This window comes from Papaver somniferum, chromosome 2 (assembly GCF_003573695.1).
Source record: "Papaver somniferum cultivar HN1 chromosome 2, ASM357369v1, whole genome shotgun sequence".
NCBI lineage: Eukaryota > Viridiplantae > Streptophyta > Magnoliopsida > Ranunculales > Papaveraceae > Papaver > Papaver somniferum.
This window is the reverse complement of record NC_039359.1, coordinates 212,901,298-212,920,230: the sequence shown is the minus strand read 5'-3', so window position 1 is coordinate 212,920,230 and position 18,933 is coordinate 212,901,298. Positions and strand designations below refer to the sequence as shown.

General features: G+C 37.7%; 2 protein-coding genes across 3 annotated transcripts; one reads left to right on the top strand and one right to left on the bottom strand.

Annotated features, from left to right (window-relative positions):
• Positions 1 to 1,678: 1,678 nt before the first annotated feature.
• LOC113354514 (amino-acid permease BAT1 homolog) lies at positions 1,679 to 4,100 on the top strand. 2 transcript variants are annotated; one of them, XM_026597831.1, is made up of 8 exons: positions 1,679 to 1,832; positions 1,919 to 2,179; positions 2,296 to 2,314; positions 2,387 to 2,471; positions 2,714 to 2,895; positions 3,044 to 3,333; positions 3,436 to 3,565; positions 3,671 to 4,100. In XM_026597831.1, exons 1-8 carry the CDS (start codon positions 1,696 to 1,698, stop codon positions 4,031 to 4,033), a joined length of 1,467 nt encoding a protein of 488 aa, XP_026453616.1. In that variant the 5' UTR covers positions 1,679 to 1,695; the 3' UTR covers positions 4,034 to 4,100. The 2 variants fall into 2 exon arrangements, with proteins under 2 accessions (XP_026453616.1, XP_026453615.1); XM_026597830.1 differs by having other exon boundaries at positions 2,387 to 2,606.
• A 1,629-nt stretch (positions 4,101 to 5,729) lies between these two features.
• LOC113352788 (SKP1-like protein 1A) lies at positions 5,730 to 8,411 on the bottom strand. The gene is made up of 2 exons (XM_026596563.1): positions 8,172 to 8,411; positions 5,730 to 5,987 (listed from the first exon to the last, which is right to left on the bottom strand). Exons 1-2 carry the CDS (start codon positions 8,409 to 8,411, stop codon positions 5,730 to 5,732), a joined length of 498 nt encoding a protein of 165 aa, XP_026452348.1.
• Between the last annotated feature and the right edge of the window lie 10,522 nt (positions 8,412 to 18,933).

Sequence of the window (18,933 nt, the reverse complement as noted above, 5' to 3'; positions counted from 1 at the left end):
ATAAATAATTTCTACAGATGTATCTCTGTGTACTGCAAGGAAGTTGGCGTAGTCAATAATTACCAATTTGTTAAATTAGTTACTTTCCAGCTATCAACTTGATGGTTCTTCCTAAACCATGTACATTGGTTTATAATCTACCTCCAGTTTCACAAATCTGTCGAATCTTTTTTTCTTTTCTTTTTTTATAAATTTACAATGATTAGTTTAGTTTGTCAAATTTAAGACAGTCAGAGATTATTTGTTGGAAAAAGTAACTGCCACTATTCTGTGAATGAAATTAACTTCGCATTGTGTTCATTTGTTGTTGTTGTTGTGGTGGTTAATGATCTGGCAATCAAGAAACTTATATGGTGAAAAAATGGGTTGTTGGAAACACTAGAATTCTTGTAGGAACACACAAATTTGATTTTTATATCCTCGTAATTAGGAGTGAGAAACTCATAAATGTCTTGCCAACATCTTGTACAGACGGTACATATCTTTAACTACATTTTGCTTCATTTGGGAGGCATCTGGAAACCATTTTAATGTCTTGCCAACATCTTTTCAACTGCATCATTTAAATCAATAAAAAATAGGAAACACATCCTATAATGCCCTTCTTTCTCTATTTACTTTTACTGTAACACAACTCTTTTGGAAATGAGCGAAGGAATAATTCTGCATAGTCAAATCATTTGTATAGGAAATATGTTAGTTTGGGCCACTAGCATAAGAAATAGATACTGAATCACTAACACTGTACGTCTCTGTGTAATTGGGTGGGATATCACATCCGTCTCAGATTATGGAGGAAAAGAGGAATTGAATAGCAAGTTTCACTTCAGTGTTCTCTCAATGGTAGCTGTTCTTTCATTTAATAAGAGTACTATTTGGTATCAGTGTCAGGTTTTATCACCAGTGTCTAACCAATAACTTAGTAATTTGCTTTAACGTTGTCGATAAATTGTTGATATGTGATCTTCTCATTTATATCAGTTTACTTTTTTTGTTTTAAGTTTCTGTTCGGAATTTCTGAAAAATATTATTTCGTCAAAACCCAAAATGACAAAAGATAAAACTAGGTGTGTCAGCAAGAACAAAGAGTATCAGAAAAAGAAGTTGGTTAGAACTTAGAACGAGGTCTATGTCATATATAAACTCCATATGTCAGTGGAAAAGTAGGGAAAATGCAACTACTATGACGCTAAAGTGGCTGTGATACACCACTCTCCAATAATTCAGTCCCTGAAATAATCCCCATTTGAATGATTCCAATACCATGGAACACATACCTAACTCTTAAAACTTTCATCTATAAAGCTAGATTTTGCTACTTATTGGTGAATTTTACATGCTCTTGATTTCATTACTTAACACTAGAAATAAGAAATAGGAGGATGTTGTTTTCCACGTTGTCAACTATGAGTGTTTTTTTAACAGGATTTTTCTTTTTTCATTTTGTAACGAACTTTTAATGGTTTTGAGGATGGAAAAATTAGCTATATACACATGGGGTGATATATTTTAACAATTATCTAGCGCTATCATTTCCCTTGTATCTACGCTATTATTGAAGAGAGACAGGGGAGACGTACCCCGTCTGAGATATACATGTACATATACATCAGCCTATATATATATATATATGAGAACCACGTCGCCAGAGATGAATGCAAAAGAAAATAGTGGCCAGACTAAAGAAAGTGGAACATGGTTTTGGAACATTTGGATCCGGTATTTCCATCTGAAGCTTATCTTTCTCAGGATGGGGATAATGTTCGCATAGATACAGGGGAATCACGCTTGGCCCAGCTTGGATACTACCAGGAGCTTGACCGCAGTCTTTCGTAAGTCCTCTTCACCAGTTCTTCTTTTTTAACACATTTCAAATGATACTGTTTAATATGAGTTGTTTTGGATAATTATGGCGCAGGGTGATATCCAACTTTGCATTATGTTTCGTGACAGTATCAGTGCTTCAAGGGATCACTACCCTTTACAGTCAGGGTCTGCAATACGGTGGTCCAATCAGCATGATATATGGTTGGCTCATAGCAAGTTTCTTCACAATGTTTGTTGGTTTAAGCATGGCTGAGATTTGCTCATCTTACCCTACATCTGGTGGTCTTTACTACTGGAGTGCCAAGCTCGCCGGCCCTAGCTGGGCGCCCTTTGCTTCTTGGTTGACTTGCTGGTACTCTCTAGTCTGCAAATTCAAAGAAAAACTGAATTAACTTCCCTAATATTGTTCTCCCACTCCTTTTTAACGAGGTTGGATGCGTTTTGATTCCATTTTTTTCATCCCTGCAGGTTTAACATGGTTGGCCAGGTAAGCTCAGGATCTAAAAACAAATTTCATATTGATGATTTTTATAATTCTAACAGATGGATTGTCTTGCAGTGGGCCAATACAACAAGCGTGGATTTCTCTCTGGCTCAAATGGTTCAAGTAATAATTCTCCTTAGCACAGGTGGAAAAAATGGTGGTGGGTATTTAGCTTCTAAGTACGTATTAATTTGTATATATGGAGGAATTTTGTTCATCCATGGGGTCTTAAACATTCTCCCCATCAAATTCATATCAATTTTGGGGAATGTGGCAGCTGCTTGGAATATCATTGGTAACTGCTTATTCTCTTTTGTGCAAAATACAAGTATGAGAAAAATCAAGATTGGTTGAGTTTTCCTGTATAGGGCTTATCTAAAAGTTCGGAAGGAATTTTTGTAGGTGTTTTTCTTCTTATGGTTCTCATTCCATTTGTTGCTCCAAAACGGGCTAGTGTCGAATATATCTCAACTCACTTCAACACTGATACTGCGGTTGGAATTCAGAGCAAACCGTACATATTTGTTCTCGGGCTACTGATGAGCAGTTATACCCTTGCTGGCTATGATGCATCTGTTCACTTGGTAAATTTTATTAGACAAATAAAGTTTATAAGATCTGGAATTCGTATATAGAAAAAGTTGTGCACCTTGTATCTATGTCGATTAGAGGTGGCCAATTCTCTAGAATAACTCAATTTTCTTACGAATTTGTTTTTTGTTGTGTTTCAAGGTAGAGGAAACAAAGAGTGCAGACAGAAATGGACCAAAAGGCATAATTAGTGCAATTGTAGTATCTTTCATTGTCGGATGGGGCTATCTACTTGGTATCACTTTCGCAGTCACCGACATTCCACACCTTGTGAACCCCAACAATGATGCCGGTGGTTATGCAGCTGCACAATTGTTTTACGAAGCTTTTAAAAGTAGATATGGAAGTGGAGTTGGTGGTATCATTTGTTTTGGAGTTGCTGCTGTCGCAATATTTTTCTGTGGTATGGGTACAATCACTAACAACTCAAGGTAAAAATTCAGCTCATAGATGCGCCCATTTAACTAACAGTTCTTTTTCAGTATTCTGGTTTTCGTCTCACCTTTGTAATTCATCTGTTTGTCGAATGTCAGAATGGTATATGCATTCTCAAGAGATGGAGCAATGCCTTATTCATCCGTCTGGCATAAATTGAATAAAAATGAAGTTCCTATTAATGCAGTTTGGCTCTCTGTTGCAATATCATTTGTCATGGCATTAACTGTATGTTGTCTGATTTCTCGCACTAAATCATACATGGGTACTGACCACTGTGTGTTATACATATTTCTATTGACCCAAGGTTTCCATTTCTTCATAATTTTGCAGTCACTGCTGAGCTTGGTGGCATTTCAGTCTATGGTGTCAATAGCAACAGTTGGAATCAACATATCGTATGTAATTCCCATCTTCTATAGGATTACCCTGGGAAACAAAACATTCACTCGAGGACCCTTTAACTTGGGACGTTATGGGATGGTTGTAGGCTGGATCGCGGTTATGTGGGTTGCTGCAATGACTGTTCTGTTCTCGTTACCAGTTGCATATCCTATTACAAGAGATACATTCAACTACACTCCTGCTGCAATTGGTGGTTTGCTCATCTTAGTAGTTTCTTGGTGGGTGTTAGATGCTCGGCATTGGTTCAAAGGTCCAATCACCAACATAGACACTACTATGAGAACCAACTGAGATCGTCTGTGCTCCATGTATCAATGTGCAATTCTCCAGTCAGTAATTGAATAAAAAATTTGATGGCAATGTGATCAATGCTTACTCAAAAAATACTACTCCGACTACAATAGTTGTAGCCTCACTATGACAAAAATCCTAAACATGTGAACGTACTAAATGTGAATCTGTGTGAATGATTATGCATACTACGCATGTCATATACTGCACGAACATACGGTCATGGCTCAGAATCTGGACTACCTAGTCTTGACTCTCATGGGTCAGGACGACCAGAGTTGATAAATTCAAGATAAAGAATTGGCAACACTGCTAATGCGGGTACCAGTATCCTTGGAAGGTACCGTCTCCAGTATCCTCTCCGGTACACGGATACCCCATTAGCAGTCATGAAAATTTGGAGCTTTCAACAATCTATATCTAGGTAATATTAGACCAGCGAAATAATGGAGAGATTAGTGACGAATCATATCTTCAAGGTGAGATGGTAATGTAGGAATTATTGTTGGCTTTAGTGTTACCAGAAGTGGATTGCAATGTTGAATAACTTCAGATGTTCTGCTGGTTGCAATGTCGTAATGCAAACAGTTGCGGCCACTTATAAAGATGATAGCATTTCGATCCACTGGATTAAAACGTTTTGACACACCATACAAATCATCCTGGCTTAATTGGGGCCCAAAAAACAATTAGGGGCTCTCACCAATTTATATACCCACACCAAATACTGTAGGGGTTCCAAAATGGGGGTGAAAATACTATTATACCCTTCTACTTAAAAACCTATTAACTCTAAACCTAACCCCGAATTCATTTTCAAAAACCAAATCAGTTCACCTCCCCTCCCCTTCCTCTCCCTTTTTTCTCCACCATTGACGACCCAATTTTTTTTTTCTTCGTCGATTCATCGTCGTAATCGTCGATACGAAAAACTTTAATCGACGATTAACTTCTATTACAAACATGGATCGAACCCAAGAGTATAAAGGAGAGTTTTCAAACCCTAAAACGGTGGAGAAACACAAATTGAAGATTAATCTCAAAACCAAGATCATATCAACCAGTCGGGAAGAAGTAGAAGAAATGGCGCCGATTAGAAAGTAAGTGAACTAAAACCCACCTTTGTTTCGATTATTTGGCTCTGTTTTGATTGTTTGATTGAGTTTTGGAATCAGTTTTTTCATCTTCAGTGTTAGGGTCGTCAACCTGTAATCTCTTATATTGGAACGACTCTTTTCATGCATGTTTAATTTATGAAAAGTCGTTACTCTTACCATGTTCCATTAACGACCCTATATCTGGTACTGCAAATTTTTGTTCATTCGATGAATATGTAGACGAACCTTGTATGTATATAACGACCCAAGCATCTATACGAACAGTCTCTCTGTCCCAAATATTGTCTGAGTCGTTACGTTATATGTTAGGGTCGTTATTTTTAGGTTGCCCTAAGTTGATTATAGTCGTTACCTCTCTGTTGTAGCTTTATGACGACCCTATGTTGGAAAAAAACCAGGATACAACTCTTGCGTCGTTAAATATTATGCTTAAACACATAACGTCCCTTGATGTCTAAAACATGCAGGAAACAACCAAGAATACATCTCTTGCGTCGTTAGATATTATGCTTAAACACATAACGAACCTTGATGTCTAAAACATGCAGGAAACAGCCAAGAATACAACTATTGCGTCGTTAGATATTATGCCTAGCCTCCTCTTCTTCCTCTGGGGTGAAGTCATTCTTAATGTTGAAGGTCCTACGGATCTCCTCTACTCCCCCTTTCTTGTATGCCTCCTCGATCATATCCGCAGCTTTCTGGAAAGTCACGTCCAACAAACTCTTGATATCCAGATAATTTGCCGCTAAGATAACATCGAACAGGGTAGTCTGTAAATCGAACTTACCAACAAACTCATCATCCCACTTCTTAAGTGTTAGGAATCCTCGGACCTAAGTAACCTCGGCTTGCAAGGTCAGGATTGCCCAAGGCTTATTAAGCATGGGACCTAGGTTTCCCTAGGCGATGTGGTACTATTTAACACCCCCCTCAACGACTAGGGCTATATTGACCGAGTGGCGCGGAAGCCAAGGACGCACACTGGCGGGGACACTTGAGTGGTTACGGAAACCACGGACGCACACTGGCGGGAATACTGAGTGGTACGGAAACCACAGACACACGAGCAGCGTTGACATGGGTCTGGCTCTGATACCATGTTAAACATGAGCATAGAGAAAGACAACAACTCTGAATGAGATAAACTCTCTCTGTATATTCCAATGGGTAAAAGCTCCCAACTTATAAAGGATTACAACAGATAAAAAAAGAAGAAAATATATACAAACATATATGACCATAACTGATTGTACAACACCTAGATAACAAGGATATATACTCTATAACTGCGTATATACATGCCAAGCTGTCAAGATATTATGATATCTTAACACCCCCCCCCCCCCAGACTCAAGGTGGTATAGAACGCATCTTGAGTCTGGAAACCAAGAATTGTAGACGAGGTGCAGGATGTGACTTGGTGAAAATATCAGCAATTTGTAAATCAGACTTCACATGAGGAAGAGTAATTGTACCATGCTTGAAATGATGCGTTGTGAAGTGACAGTCAATCTCTATATGCTTAGTTCTTTCATGAAAAACATCATTGTAAGTAATCTGTATAGCAGCCTTGTTATCACAAAACAGTGATGTAGGTTTACGAAGATAAATTCCCATGTCAGTAAGAAGCCACCGTAACCATATAATTTTAGATGTGGTATGAGCAAGAGATCGATATTCTGCTTCAGCACTAGAACGAGAAACTATAGATTGTTTCTTACTCCTCCAAGATATGAGAGAATCTCCCAAAAACACACAATATCCTGTAATTGAGAGTCGATCAGTGACATCTCCTTCCCAGTCAGAATCTGAATAAACTCTTAGGGTGAGATCAGACTTAGATGAAAACTGAAGACCTTGATATAAAGTCCCTTTTAAGTAGCGTAGAATTCGTAAAACAGCAGCATAATGAGTAGAGCGAGGAGAAGACATAAATTGACTTACTATATGTACTGCATGACTAATATCAGGTCTAGTAATAGTCAAGTAGTTGAGACTTCCTACCAGTTGCCGATACAATGTTGGATTGGATAATAGAGTTCCATCTGTTGGACTATGTCTCACATTGACTTTAATAGGAGTACCTACAACCCTAATGTCTGTGATGCCTGCACGTTGAATGATTTCAGATGCATACTTAACCTGAGATACAAAGTATCTATTGTTGAATTTGCTCACTTCAATCTCCGTAAAGTAACTTAAGAAACCATGATCTTTCATCTGAAAACAAGAACTCAGATATGTTTTGAGATTATTAATTCTTTCAAGATCACTGCCAGTGATAACCATGTCATCCACATATAGAAGAAGGATTACTATCCCTTTGGACGATGATCGAGTAAACATTGCAGAGTCATAAAATCTTTGTGTAAAACCATATTCAAGAATTGCACTGCTAAACTTCTCAAACCATGCACAAGGTGCTTGTTTAAGTCCATAAATAGCTTTACGAAGTTTACACACCTGATTTGGAGCATGAGGTAAACCAGGAGGAGGTTGCATATATACCTCTTCTTGTAGTTCTCCATGAAAAAAAAGCATTTTTTACGTCCATCTGATGAAGATTCCACTGTTGAAAAGCAACAACAACAATGAGTGTACGAACAGTGACCATGCGAGCAACATGAGCAAAAGTCACCTCATAGTCAATCCCATATACCTGAGTTTAGCCCAAGGCTTAGTAAGCATGGGACCTAGGTTGCCCTAGTAGATGTGGTACCATTTAACACCCCCCTCAACGACTAAATCTACATTGACGGAGTGGCGCGGAAGCCACAGACGCACACTGGCCGAGACACTTGAGTGGTTACGGAAATCACGGACGCACACTGGTGGGAATACTGAGTGGTACGGAAATCACAGACACACGGGCAGCGTTGAGAGGGGCCTGGCTCTGATACCATGTTAGGAATCCTCAGACCTAACTAACCTCGAAAACCGGCTTGCAAGGTTAGGATTACCCAAGACTTATTAAGCATGGGACCTAGATTTCCCTAGGCGATGTGGTACTATTTAACATTAAGATCTTCTTTCGCGGCACCAGTATCTGCTTGAGGGGTTTCAACGTGTTTCTTACAATACTCAACGACTGAACCCATGATTTTTCCTGTAACGTTGGGTAAAGGTACACCATTATCAGCACATCCATCTTCAATCATATGTTGAATCGTGTTAGATTGAAGAGCAACAGCTTCTTCAACCACAAAATCTTCTCCATCGGAACTCTTCAAGGTAAACATCTTCTTTGTGTCTGCCATAATAATCAAATTTCTTCCTCTAGGGTGCCTCCGCTTCCTATCTTGCTATGCGGATATTGCAACATACGAGCATCCTTTTATATAGCTTAAAAGACGGTCACTGGAGATCAACGGAGTTTAACGCGTCGGGAAATAAAACCTACACGTGTACCTAACCCAACCCTTGTCTCCCGCAACAAGTCAGAGGCCTCGTGAAAATCTCCGGCACAGCCTCCCACCAAGGATTTCATCATGCGTCCAAGAAAAAGGCCCAAGTTCGATTGTTCTCCACATCTTTGATATATTCCTCGTCTAGGAAAACCAGTAGGAGAAGAGGAAGAGGAGCCACTTTTGAATGAAGATGATGACCAGGAAAATGAATCTAGCATAAATCAATTGGTGTTATTTCAGTTTGAAACGGTAGATAAAGTAAAGTTTGATTTCTGAAGGATGGCATATATACTGCACTTGAACGACAGAGATATCTTGTTCACAAAGGCTAATGGAGAATTTGATTAATTCTGAGAGACAACCTATGTATTATATGTAAAAGTTTGGTTCTTCTTTATTGTAGTTGCCGAAATCACCCTTGCTCCATGTATCTATGTGAATTCTCTGAATCCCTGGTCAGTAATTCAATAAGAAAATTTGGTATCCGAAATTGATCAGTTTTTTACCCAATAATACTGCTTGTGAATGAACGCACGGTTGGGATACTAAAACTAATTGGGGATATAAATTACTTCCCCCAACCAATAGTGTCTGCTAATGGGTGATTTTTGGGTATGAAAATACTAAACTACCCTTTGGTTAATTAGAAAACATTGTGAAAATACTATTATACTCTTTCTCCTAAAACTTAAAATCAAAAACAAAATCATTTATCCCCATTCTCCACAAATCAGTTCCGGCACTCTTAGGGTCAGGTTTTTGAAAAAAGAAAAATTCTCCTTCATCTTCTTCATCGTTCTTCATCCGTTATTCATCGACGATTAATCATCAATTCAAAAATATCTTCGTCGATTACCCAATCTATCTAAATCAATTGCTAAACAAAAACAAGAAGAACGAGTCAATCGTATTGCCGAAGAAGAAGAAGCAGAAGAAGAAGAGAACTCGGACAATCAACCTCTCGTAAACATGGCTTCTGTGAGAAGGTAAGTGATTTTGAACTAGTTTACAGCAGTGGGTTTACGTTAGAATCGCGAACCCTAACTCAAACAGTTGAGTTTCAGTGAGTTCCGGCGTTGAAATGTGTATGAATACAATGCCGGTACTTAATAACGGCATTGAATTTAGGTTGAAGGCAATGCCGGTAGAGAGTTACAGCATTGATTTTAGTATGAATACTATGCCGGTATTGAGTTACCTAAACACCTGAAACTGAATGTTTTATCCCGACATTGAGTTTTGGTTGAATACAATGCCGGTAGTCTGTCACGGCATTGATATAAATTTAGTCGATTATGCCGGTAGTCCACTTTTAGTATACAGGAAACCTTAGGAATTTGTTATCAGTACCGACATAGAATTTAGGTTGAATAAGATGTCGGTACTGGGTTACGGCATGGATATGAATTCTTACCTATGTGCCGGAAGTGCCCATTTGGTATCCAGGAACTTTTTTGGAATTACCTAAGACTACCGGCATTGTCTACAATTATTAAATAATACCGGCATCTTGTCCCGACACAGTTATTTTGTTAAATTACTATGCCGTTTATTGGTCCCGGCATTGTAGAATAATTGTAAACAATGTCGGTACTGATGATTCTAAGCCTTTTTTTCAGTATATCTATGCCGACATCAAATATGAAAGTGAGTTGTCTTATATTCATTTCATGTGCCTTTTGTTGTAGGGCTAGATCCAAGGAAGCTAACAAAGGAAAAACTAAAGATGCTGGCATTAAGAAAAGAAAGAAGGACGGTCTTGGTACTCCTCAATATCTACCTCCTCGAGAGAAAGAACAAGGTCGCAACAAGCGTTTGGGGGCAGGCTCTAATAGAGGGAAAAGATGGGAGAGTGGTGACTGTAGTCGATTCGTACGTAATTCGTGAACCTACTGAAACAGTTGGGCACAATGAGCCATATGATGAGCATGATGAAGAGGAAAGTGAGGAGGAAGATAATGAGGTTGATGCAAGTCAATTAGTAACCCAAAACCAAGTTTTAGAGGAAGATGGTGGGCCAAGTCAAAAACCTACACAAGGAAAGGGCAAGGCAAAGTAAAAGTTAGAGGTTCGAATCTTCCTCATACTAATGACATGATACCTGACCTTGATCGTGGTAGAATTTGGGGTGAAGCTGACGATCCGAGAATGATATTTGGCTACAAGGACATGTGGGCTCATACTATCTATCAAACCTATCACTAGTGGAAAATCGAAGTTAAACCACTGTCTGAACAGGAGGTAATAACTCTAAAAACGACTGTGTCCATCAGCTCTAATCTAGAAGTGGTTTTTCCCAAAACGACTGTGTCTCACATTCGTTAAATTCATAAAAAAACCAATTTCTTTCACAGTAGATTGATAGTACTGATGAACACAGTAGTTTTTTTGGCTTATATTTTACAAAAAAAAAAGGATTTGATTCAGCTGAATCTCAAGCCAGAATCATAAATTAGATCAAAAGTAAAATTAATAATGAAACCAAATAAAGATTTACGTTGAAAGATGGATTAAATGTACAAATTCAACTACTTTAACACATGAAAATTTCAAACAGTAATTAAAAGGTATGTTAAACCTCAATTTCTTTACAAATCTAACCACCAAAAACTTAACAATCTTCAAACAGTTTAGCATTTAACCCGCAAGACTGTGCCATGTATACCAAGTAACATGAGAGAAATAAAACTGAAGAATGTCATTCACTTTGCAGCTATCCACCATGATTCTATGTAGCCTGTCTTGCAGCAAGTTTTACAATCTGAACTGCAAGACTGGTGTTTCTAGCTGTACCAAATCTATTGTTCTTTCTGTTGTAGCTCCACAATTCAGAGAATGTACTTTGTTAACGTCAAAACCCTACAAAAGCAAAAGATGAACATTAGCACACCATAATGCTCAAACTTGTATGAAAACGTAAATAACTCATGCCATCCCATGTCAAATCAAGATTAGCTATATTTCTACTTTGCATGATGAAATATAGCGATCAAATAGGAACACAGAAATGCAATTTTAGCATACAAAATGCAGTGAAACACAGATATTTGGCATCGACAGAAATGCAGATTAATACTACCCACCCATTATGATGATTAACATATACCATTTGAGCAAAGTCAATCATGGCAAACTTCTCGTCGACATTAATCTACCATTCACACAGGGTCAAATCATTAAGTAAGAGTGATGCAACTTCAGAATGCCATACATATACGAAATAATCTACAAGGTCTGAACTACTTACTATTATGTTGAACACATTAAAGTCACAACGTACAATCCAACTTCATTCAAACAAAAAATAAGACAAATAATCGTTTCAAACACAATGTCTGGATTCTAAATTTCTTTCACCTGCACACTGGGTAGGAAACAAAACAAATCGGTTAACATAACTCAAGACTTTTTTACAAGACATTTCAGTTTGCATAAAGATATCTTATAAAGATAGCATATAGGAATTAGATATGGTATTCTTATATTTGAAGCCAATCTTTGTTGTATACAAGATTTTAGAGCGAAAGGAAACATCATGTGATGGTGAAATATATACACAAAGTAAAGGACTTAATAGCAATTGTTCTTGCAGTGAATAAACTTGGACAAGTCGCATAATCACGTAGTGTCTATTAATATCCACAACATTTGGCACTAGAAACTATTCCCATCCAAGGCCTCAAATAAGCAGGCAAAGGCTTTATTAGTATACATACCAATTCTGTCAATTACCAAATTCAAGAATAGATGGAAAACAAACTGAGAAGCAAGTAAACCTTTATACTAGCAAACTTCTTGTGTGAAGCAAGTCATGATAAGTAAATCCATTTATAACTAATGTAGTGCTGAAAATAGTTACCCTTAGCTTTGATTTTCCTGAAAGAAATTCTACCCAACCTATGAAGCTTCATTTCCATTGTTGTGCATCTTCTGTAGCCACCTCGTATATACCTTCATAAATTATAAAAACTAATGGTGTGTTATGATACTATTGAGAACACATTAATCAAACAATATTTTGTTCTAGCAACCAATTACATCCCTGCGAGGGAACTTACACGACTCCTTTCAAATAGCTATTTGTCACCCATGCATAATCAGGGATAGGCAAGAAAATACAGCGTCCTGGTCATCATACGTCTAATTGAACCTCATGGTGACTAGTAGTACTAAGCTCAAGCGTTCATCATCTTCAAATATAATAGACAAATTTAAAGACATGAAGTGACGAGATATTCGATTTTATCAAAATAAATAAAAGGAATTAGTACAAGCCCTTTTACCAGTTAAGATATAAGATGAAACCATTTTTTCTTTCCCTGCCGTTTCTTATTGTCTTGCACATCATAAACACATAGCTGAGTTTAAACCCCTAAATTAACATCATATCTTCATAAAATGTAAGAAACTATAAGAACTTTCTTCTAGTAACCATGTCTTTAAGAGTTCGAACTTAGATTCTAATAAATCATATACAGTCTAGGTGATCATTTGAGAGCAAACATTGAATCATTACAAGTGAATTATAACCCAATACAAAAATTATATTACCTGCACAGCAAACACAAAAACGTCGGGTCTCCTTCGATGTTGTGAAGAACTTGGCCATGGCAGTCCAAAAAACATACAACGTCTCCAAAGAATCAAGTTGGAACAAAAGAAAACTTTATAAAGTTAAAACATTCTACACATCGAGTGACCTAATACCATTATTGAGATTAATAAATTTAGGGACATACAATTTAAAACAAATCCCTAACTGAAATATAAAACAAACAACATTCAGCAATGACAAATAGTGAAACTATAATTACTATATATAAAAACCAAATTATAAATTAAAACAAACCTGAATCTCTTGCAGAGCTTCAACACATTTACTAACATTTGTAGGATTTTATCCTGAAGCAACGACAACAACAAAAACCCCAAATCAAATCAATACGTTGTATTCAAAATTAAAAAAACCCCAGAAATTCAAATCTACAAAACAAGTATTACCTTAAGAGTACCAATGATAAGATTTCTTCGATCTTCAACACTCAAAATTCTAGTAAAACAAAACTAGATCAAGGTTTTCAAATACTCAAACAATCAAATAAAGTAAAGGGTTTTTGACATTATTATTACCACCAGTAAGAGAAGATTAAATACTAGATTAAGGGGTTTTATATCTTACACTAGGAGAAGAGATCTTCAACCCACTTGAGTACTTGAGGAGTTCTCTTGTAGGTAAAAGTAGAATAAGAAACACCTTACTGCAAAAACGATAGAAGATGAAGAGAAATTAAAGCGTTAATAATACAAAAAGTTAATCAAATTTATCCAACAAAACAAGATTGATATTACCTTGATGATTTCAGGAGCAAAAACACTAGATCTAGGGGTAACAAAGTTTGCCAATAATTTCTGCTGATATATGCCTTTTGATTTTGAGATAGGGATTTGGATGAACCTATGATTTGTGAAAGTGAGTTTCGATTTGCAATGTGAGAGCGAGGTTCGTCTTCGTCTTCGATTTCTATCTTTGATTTCTAATTATTCAGAAACAAACTGGATTTTTATTTCTTGGAGGTTTTATTGAATTTAATTATGAGAACGAAATAACTATAAAGCTTCTTAAAATTGAACCATTTATGATGATGGAAACAAAGAGTTTATGATTTGTGGATGAATAATAAGGAGATATTATCTAGCGGAAGATGGGGATCTCACTGTGTGAAGGAGTTAAGAAACTGAAGAGAGAAAGGTACTGTATGTATGGGTATTGCTGCCAGAATTGGGTCCTACATAAACTAGTTTCTCCCACAGTGGTTCTTATAATCGATAAGCGAGCCCTGGTTTATTACAAAAATACCCCTAAATATAACGACTATGTCTGAAACAAGTTTAATTTTTATCATAAAAACTGTTGTGCCTCACAGCTCATATAATTATGACATACTGAGGAAGTCGTTTTATCAAATCCTAGGAAGTGGTAAAACATCCATTTTCCACTAGTGTATGTAAGAATATTTTATCTTGTGCATATGTTTTGTTTTGTATTTATGTAAATTCTCTTAATCGTTTTATCTCCTAATTGTAGAATCATAAGAAGGCTGTGCGTGTTTGCCGAAACCAAGCCGCGTCTCATTGGGATTTGTCTATGGAATGTGAAGAGGTCCAAACATTAGTACGGGAGTCTTGTCTATATTGTTTGGATGAAAATTATGTGTTGTGATTCTATGACAGTCAATTGATTCATCGAAAGGTATCAGGGTGAAACTGATACCATGCACTTCCCATTTGGGGAGATCACCTTGATCCCGGATGATGCTCAGAACATTCTAGGCTTGAGTGTTACCGGAAAATCAGTTGCACAAGGAGATAACTGTCCGGACTTAGAATGGTCGAAGTTGCATGCTCTGACTAACAAGCTGCTGGGTTGAGACTACAAAACTTTTGTGGAAAGATTCTATGTATCTTAGAATAGTAGGACAAAGATCATCAAGATGAAGTTTCTTAAGCAGGAGTTTGGAAAAACGTAGGAAAGAAGTTTGAAGGATGGTGGGACCCTGCAAAAATTCATTATACAGCCGCCGCGTACCTGTTATTCATCTTGGGAACTAAGGTGTTCCCTGACTCTATCAAGTCTTACCTGTTTTGGAATCCTTAAACATTTCATATTACCAACTTTTACCTGTTTTGGAGTCCGTACTTCCTTGGCCTACTCCTTCGCTTTGGAACCGAAACTACATCAACATTGGTCGTGACTAGTTGACTAGATATGGGTCGCTTACCTTTGCTATCACTTATTTTTGGTGTGGTTCGGAATTTTCACCTTTATTTACTTGATTTGATGTAGGTTCCTGTTATAGTTTTGAAAGTGGTAGTAAAAGTTCGTTGCTCGGACTTGTAAAGATTTAAAAACAAAAATATATACAAAATATGTCACACGATCAAGAGATACTAGGACTTCGGATTCCACCATTAACCACATTCAATCAGTTCATATAACGACTCATAACTATTCTAGCTCTTTTGTTGACTCTTTTATTTGCCAAAAATAGATTTTGTAAAACATCAATTGTAAATCACAAGCATGGTGCATCAAAAGCTCTTACGTCTAAGCATACACCATCAAACGAAATCACAACTAATTAATAAAAATCATAAAACGATGAAAAACAAGTGGAAAAGTCATAAAGAATCGATTATAGTTACCAAAAGTTTGTGAAATAAGGCTTCCTCCTTCGTACCAGTATTGGGGTTTAGCTATTCATATCAAACAAACACTCAAAATAATGATTCAATCTCACAAGGTGTTCAAAAGATTGAAAAAAGATAAAACAGTGGATCTACGACCCACGCTGAGCGTCCAGAGAACAACGACAATACTCTGCTGCTGTAAACAACGACACAAGCCAACTGCTGTTGATGCTGCTGAAAATAAGACTGTCCTGGATAGTCTGTTCTTCGTGTTCTTCAAGCTCTTTAATGGCAGCAGCAGCAGCAGAACCCGTTCCTGGATATCTGATTGTTTCTGCTCCTCAGAGGCTCTGCTCGACCCCGAAACTCTCGACCCCCATTCTAGTAGACCCAAAGATCATATTTATACTCAAAGACACGCTGAAATCCCTCGCCATAACTCCAAATAATTCGTCTTTACTCGGCAGTGAATAACATTATTTTTGAATATTTTCTTACCAGATTTATAATTTCACACGTAAACTTCGATCATGCACGCTCTATTAAGCCTTATACATGCCTCATAAGTCATCCAACTCCTCCAAAACACTTCCATGCACAACCAAAACACACAAAACACCGTGTACAGGTCGTGTTCACTCCGGGTAGCTCTGTTTTGAGCTCGAGAATCAAATCGATATTTCCAGCCAATTCCGATCAAATTCGACACCCAAACTATCTTCCTTAGGCTAAATCACATCTTTCTGACAAAATTCAGCCATTGAATCGACCTACAACTACTTCATTTCTTCGATCGAAAATTCTCCTGAACTGTGAACATTTTCCCGCCAATTTTCAGTTTTCAAATTGTTGAAGAAGGTGCCCCTTATCCTGGACTGGGGTGCGAATAGCAGATGCCTTGGGGGTGACCTGGGGTGCCCCTTAGTAATTAGGTTACCCCTTATCCAAACTTGGGAGTCCGAATAACACGTGTCCTCCGGGTGCCAAAATCAACTTTTCGAGCCGAATTTTCTTAAAATATTTATTTCCAAAAAAATACCTACAAATACATAAAATAACAAAATTAGTACAAAATCGAGTGTCAACAATATATAGTATTGAGAACAAAATAGACACATAAATGTGTCTATCAGTTCCTTATTCGGGCTTCCCTTTTTGTTTGGCACCGTCGCCTCGTGACCTTGTTGTTCTTTGTCACTTGATGTTGGTACCTTTGGCGGCCTACCCCTTTTCTTTGGAACCTCCGCTACATCGACTATGGGTGTGGTTTTGGAATGCTCACATTGTTGTTCTTTGTCGCTTTATGTTGATACCTTTGGCGGCCTACCCCTTTTCTTTGGAACCACCGCTACACCGACTATGGGTGTGGCTTCGGAATGCTCACATTTTAAGCTATTTAAACCATCTAAGTTTTTATTGTTCAATCAATGTGGGTACCTTCTTCAGCATACCCCTTTTCTTTGTTATCTCCGATCCATCGGCTTTTGGTGTGGATAAGGAATCCTCCTTTTGTTGTTGACTTGATAGCGGTTCCTTCCTCGGACTACCCTTTTTGTTTGAAACCGGCATTTCCGTGAACCTTGCTTCCGAAATCTCACATCCGGTTGGATCTTGTTTCTTACTTGCCTCGAGTTCACATTCACGTTGACTCATTTTTTTCAATTCCTCCTTTGTTTTCTCCTTGTCGTTTTGGTTTGGGGTCTACCGTGAGGATCTCCCTTTGTTGGCTCTTCACTTTGTGTTGTCCATGGGTGTGTAATTAGTCATAGTGTGCTCAACAAGACTTTCCGGCTAGGTGAGTTTCCACGTGAGTAAGCGTCGAAGAATTCCTTTGATTCGTTCGTACCCCATGGTGATTGTCTGGGAGCTTCCGCAGGGGGAGGGGTGAAGATAGTTGCTGCCAAAACGGATCAATAACCTCAATAGGTATCACTTCTTCATACTTCACAAGCATATGACGACACGGAATCCTCAATGAAGATATGTCGGGATTAATACACACATCACCCGGTTTCCCGTAGTTGATCTCCCATATCATTTGTCTCATCATATGTTTTATTGCCCAATGAGAGACGTTGAATTATATTCCTCGGAGCAACTTACCATATCGAAAATATGAAGTCATCCTTTCCATTGAGATTTTATCAAAAGCCTCCTTGATCCTATCGATATTACTCTTAAAGTATTGCTTAATTGCCTTCGTGACCGTAACCACGTTTCCTTAGCCGAACTCGATGAGATCTTTAAATATCCCATGAGCATACTCCGCTATACTAGTTACTTCATTCCCGTGGTGTTTATACCGCTTTGTCCATGCATACACAAATTTTTCCTTGAACTTATCCAACCATTGATTCTGACAATACGAGGCGGCAGTTGGAAAAAATTCGTTCCAATTGACAATAAACTTGTCCAAATTATTTTCCTACATATCCTCGGTAAGATACCAACAGACCTTCTCCCAATATCTTAGAAATTCCAACCACTTTTTCTGATTTGCTCATGTTCTTTGTCCACTCGTTCTTTGATCTTGCCTTTTTCATCTTCTTCCTCTTCAGGTGATAGTTTGTTCTTGAGAACGTCTTCCTCTAGTTGAAAAATCATTTGCTTCTTAATATCCGCCTTAGTGGGTTCAAACAAGGAATGGAAAGATTTTACCACATTTTGACATATATGAAATGTACATAAGAAATTTCGTGCATTCGGGAAGACGTTGGATACATCTTGATCGGTTATTATGTCCCTCGGAAGATGATTTTCCGGGAAAAATAATTTCAATTGTCGTAATGCCCAATTATAATTATAATCCCTCTCGTTTTCCATTAAACACCAAGCCAATATGAATGATACCTTGTCCCATGTTTTCCCCACGATGTTGAACAACAACATATTGTATTTGTTTGTCTTGTAGGTGCATCCATCATTAGAACACCACAACATGTAGGAGCCAATTTTGCAAGAAAGGGATGCGAAATGAATATTTGAAGGGTCTTGTTGTCCGACCCTCTTTTAATGATACGCGTGTAGTTGTGATCCCAAACTATCTTCTCAAATTCTTGCATAACGCTCCTCACATCACATTTCACCCTTCTAATAGTTGCTTGTGCGCTATAAATTGTACTTAGAGAAGACACGTTCGTCTCATCCTTTTTCTTGAAGCCTCTGAGAATTTGTCTTGGTTTGC

Coding starts and splice junctions, on each gene's coding strand:
- LOC113352788 (XM_026596563.1), bottom strand. CDS start 8,411: ATGGCAGACACAAAGAAGATGTTTACCTTGAAGAGTTCCGATGGAGAA. Junction 5,988..8,171: donor CCGCGAAAGAAGATCTTAAT/GTTAAATAGTAC, acceptor GAGGTTACTTAG/GTCCGAGGATTCCTAACACT.
- LOC113354514 (XM_026597830.1), top strand. CDS start 1,696: ATGGTTTTGGAACATTTGGATCCGGTATTTCCATCTGAAGCTTATCTT. Junction 2,607..2,713: donor AGCTGCTTGGAATATCATTG/GTAACTGCTTAT, acceptor GAATTTTTGTAG/GTGTTTTTCTTCTTATGGTT. Junction 3,334..3,435: donor ACAATCACTAACAACTCAAG/GTAAAAATTCAG, acceptor GTCGAATGTCAG/AATGGTATATGCATTCTCAA.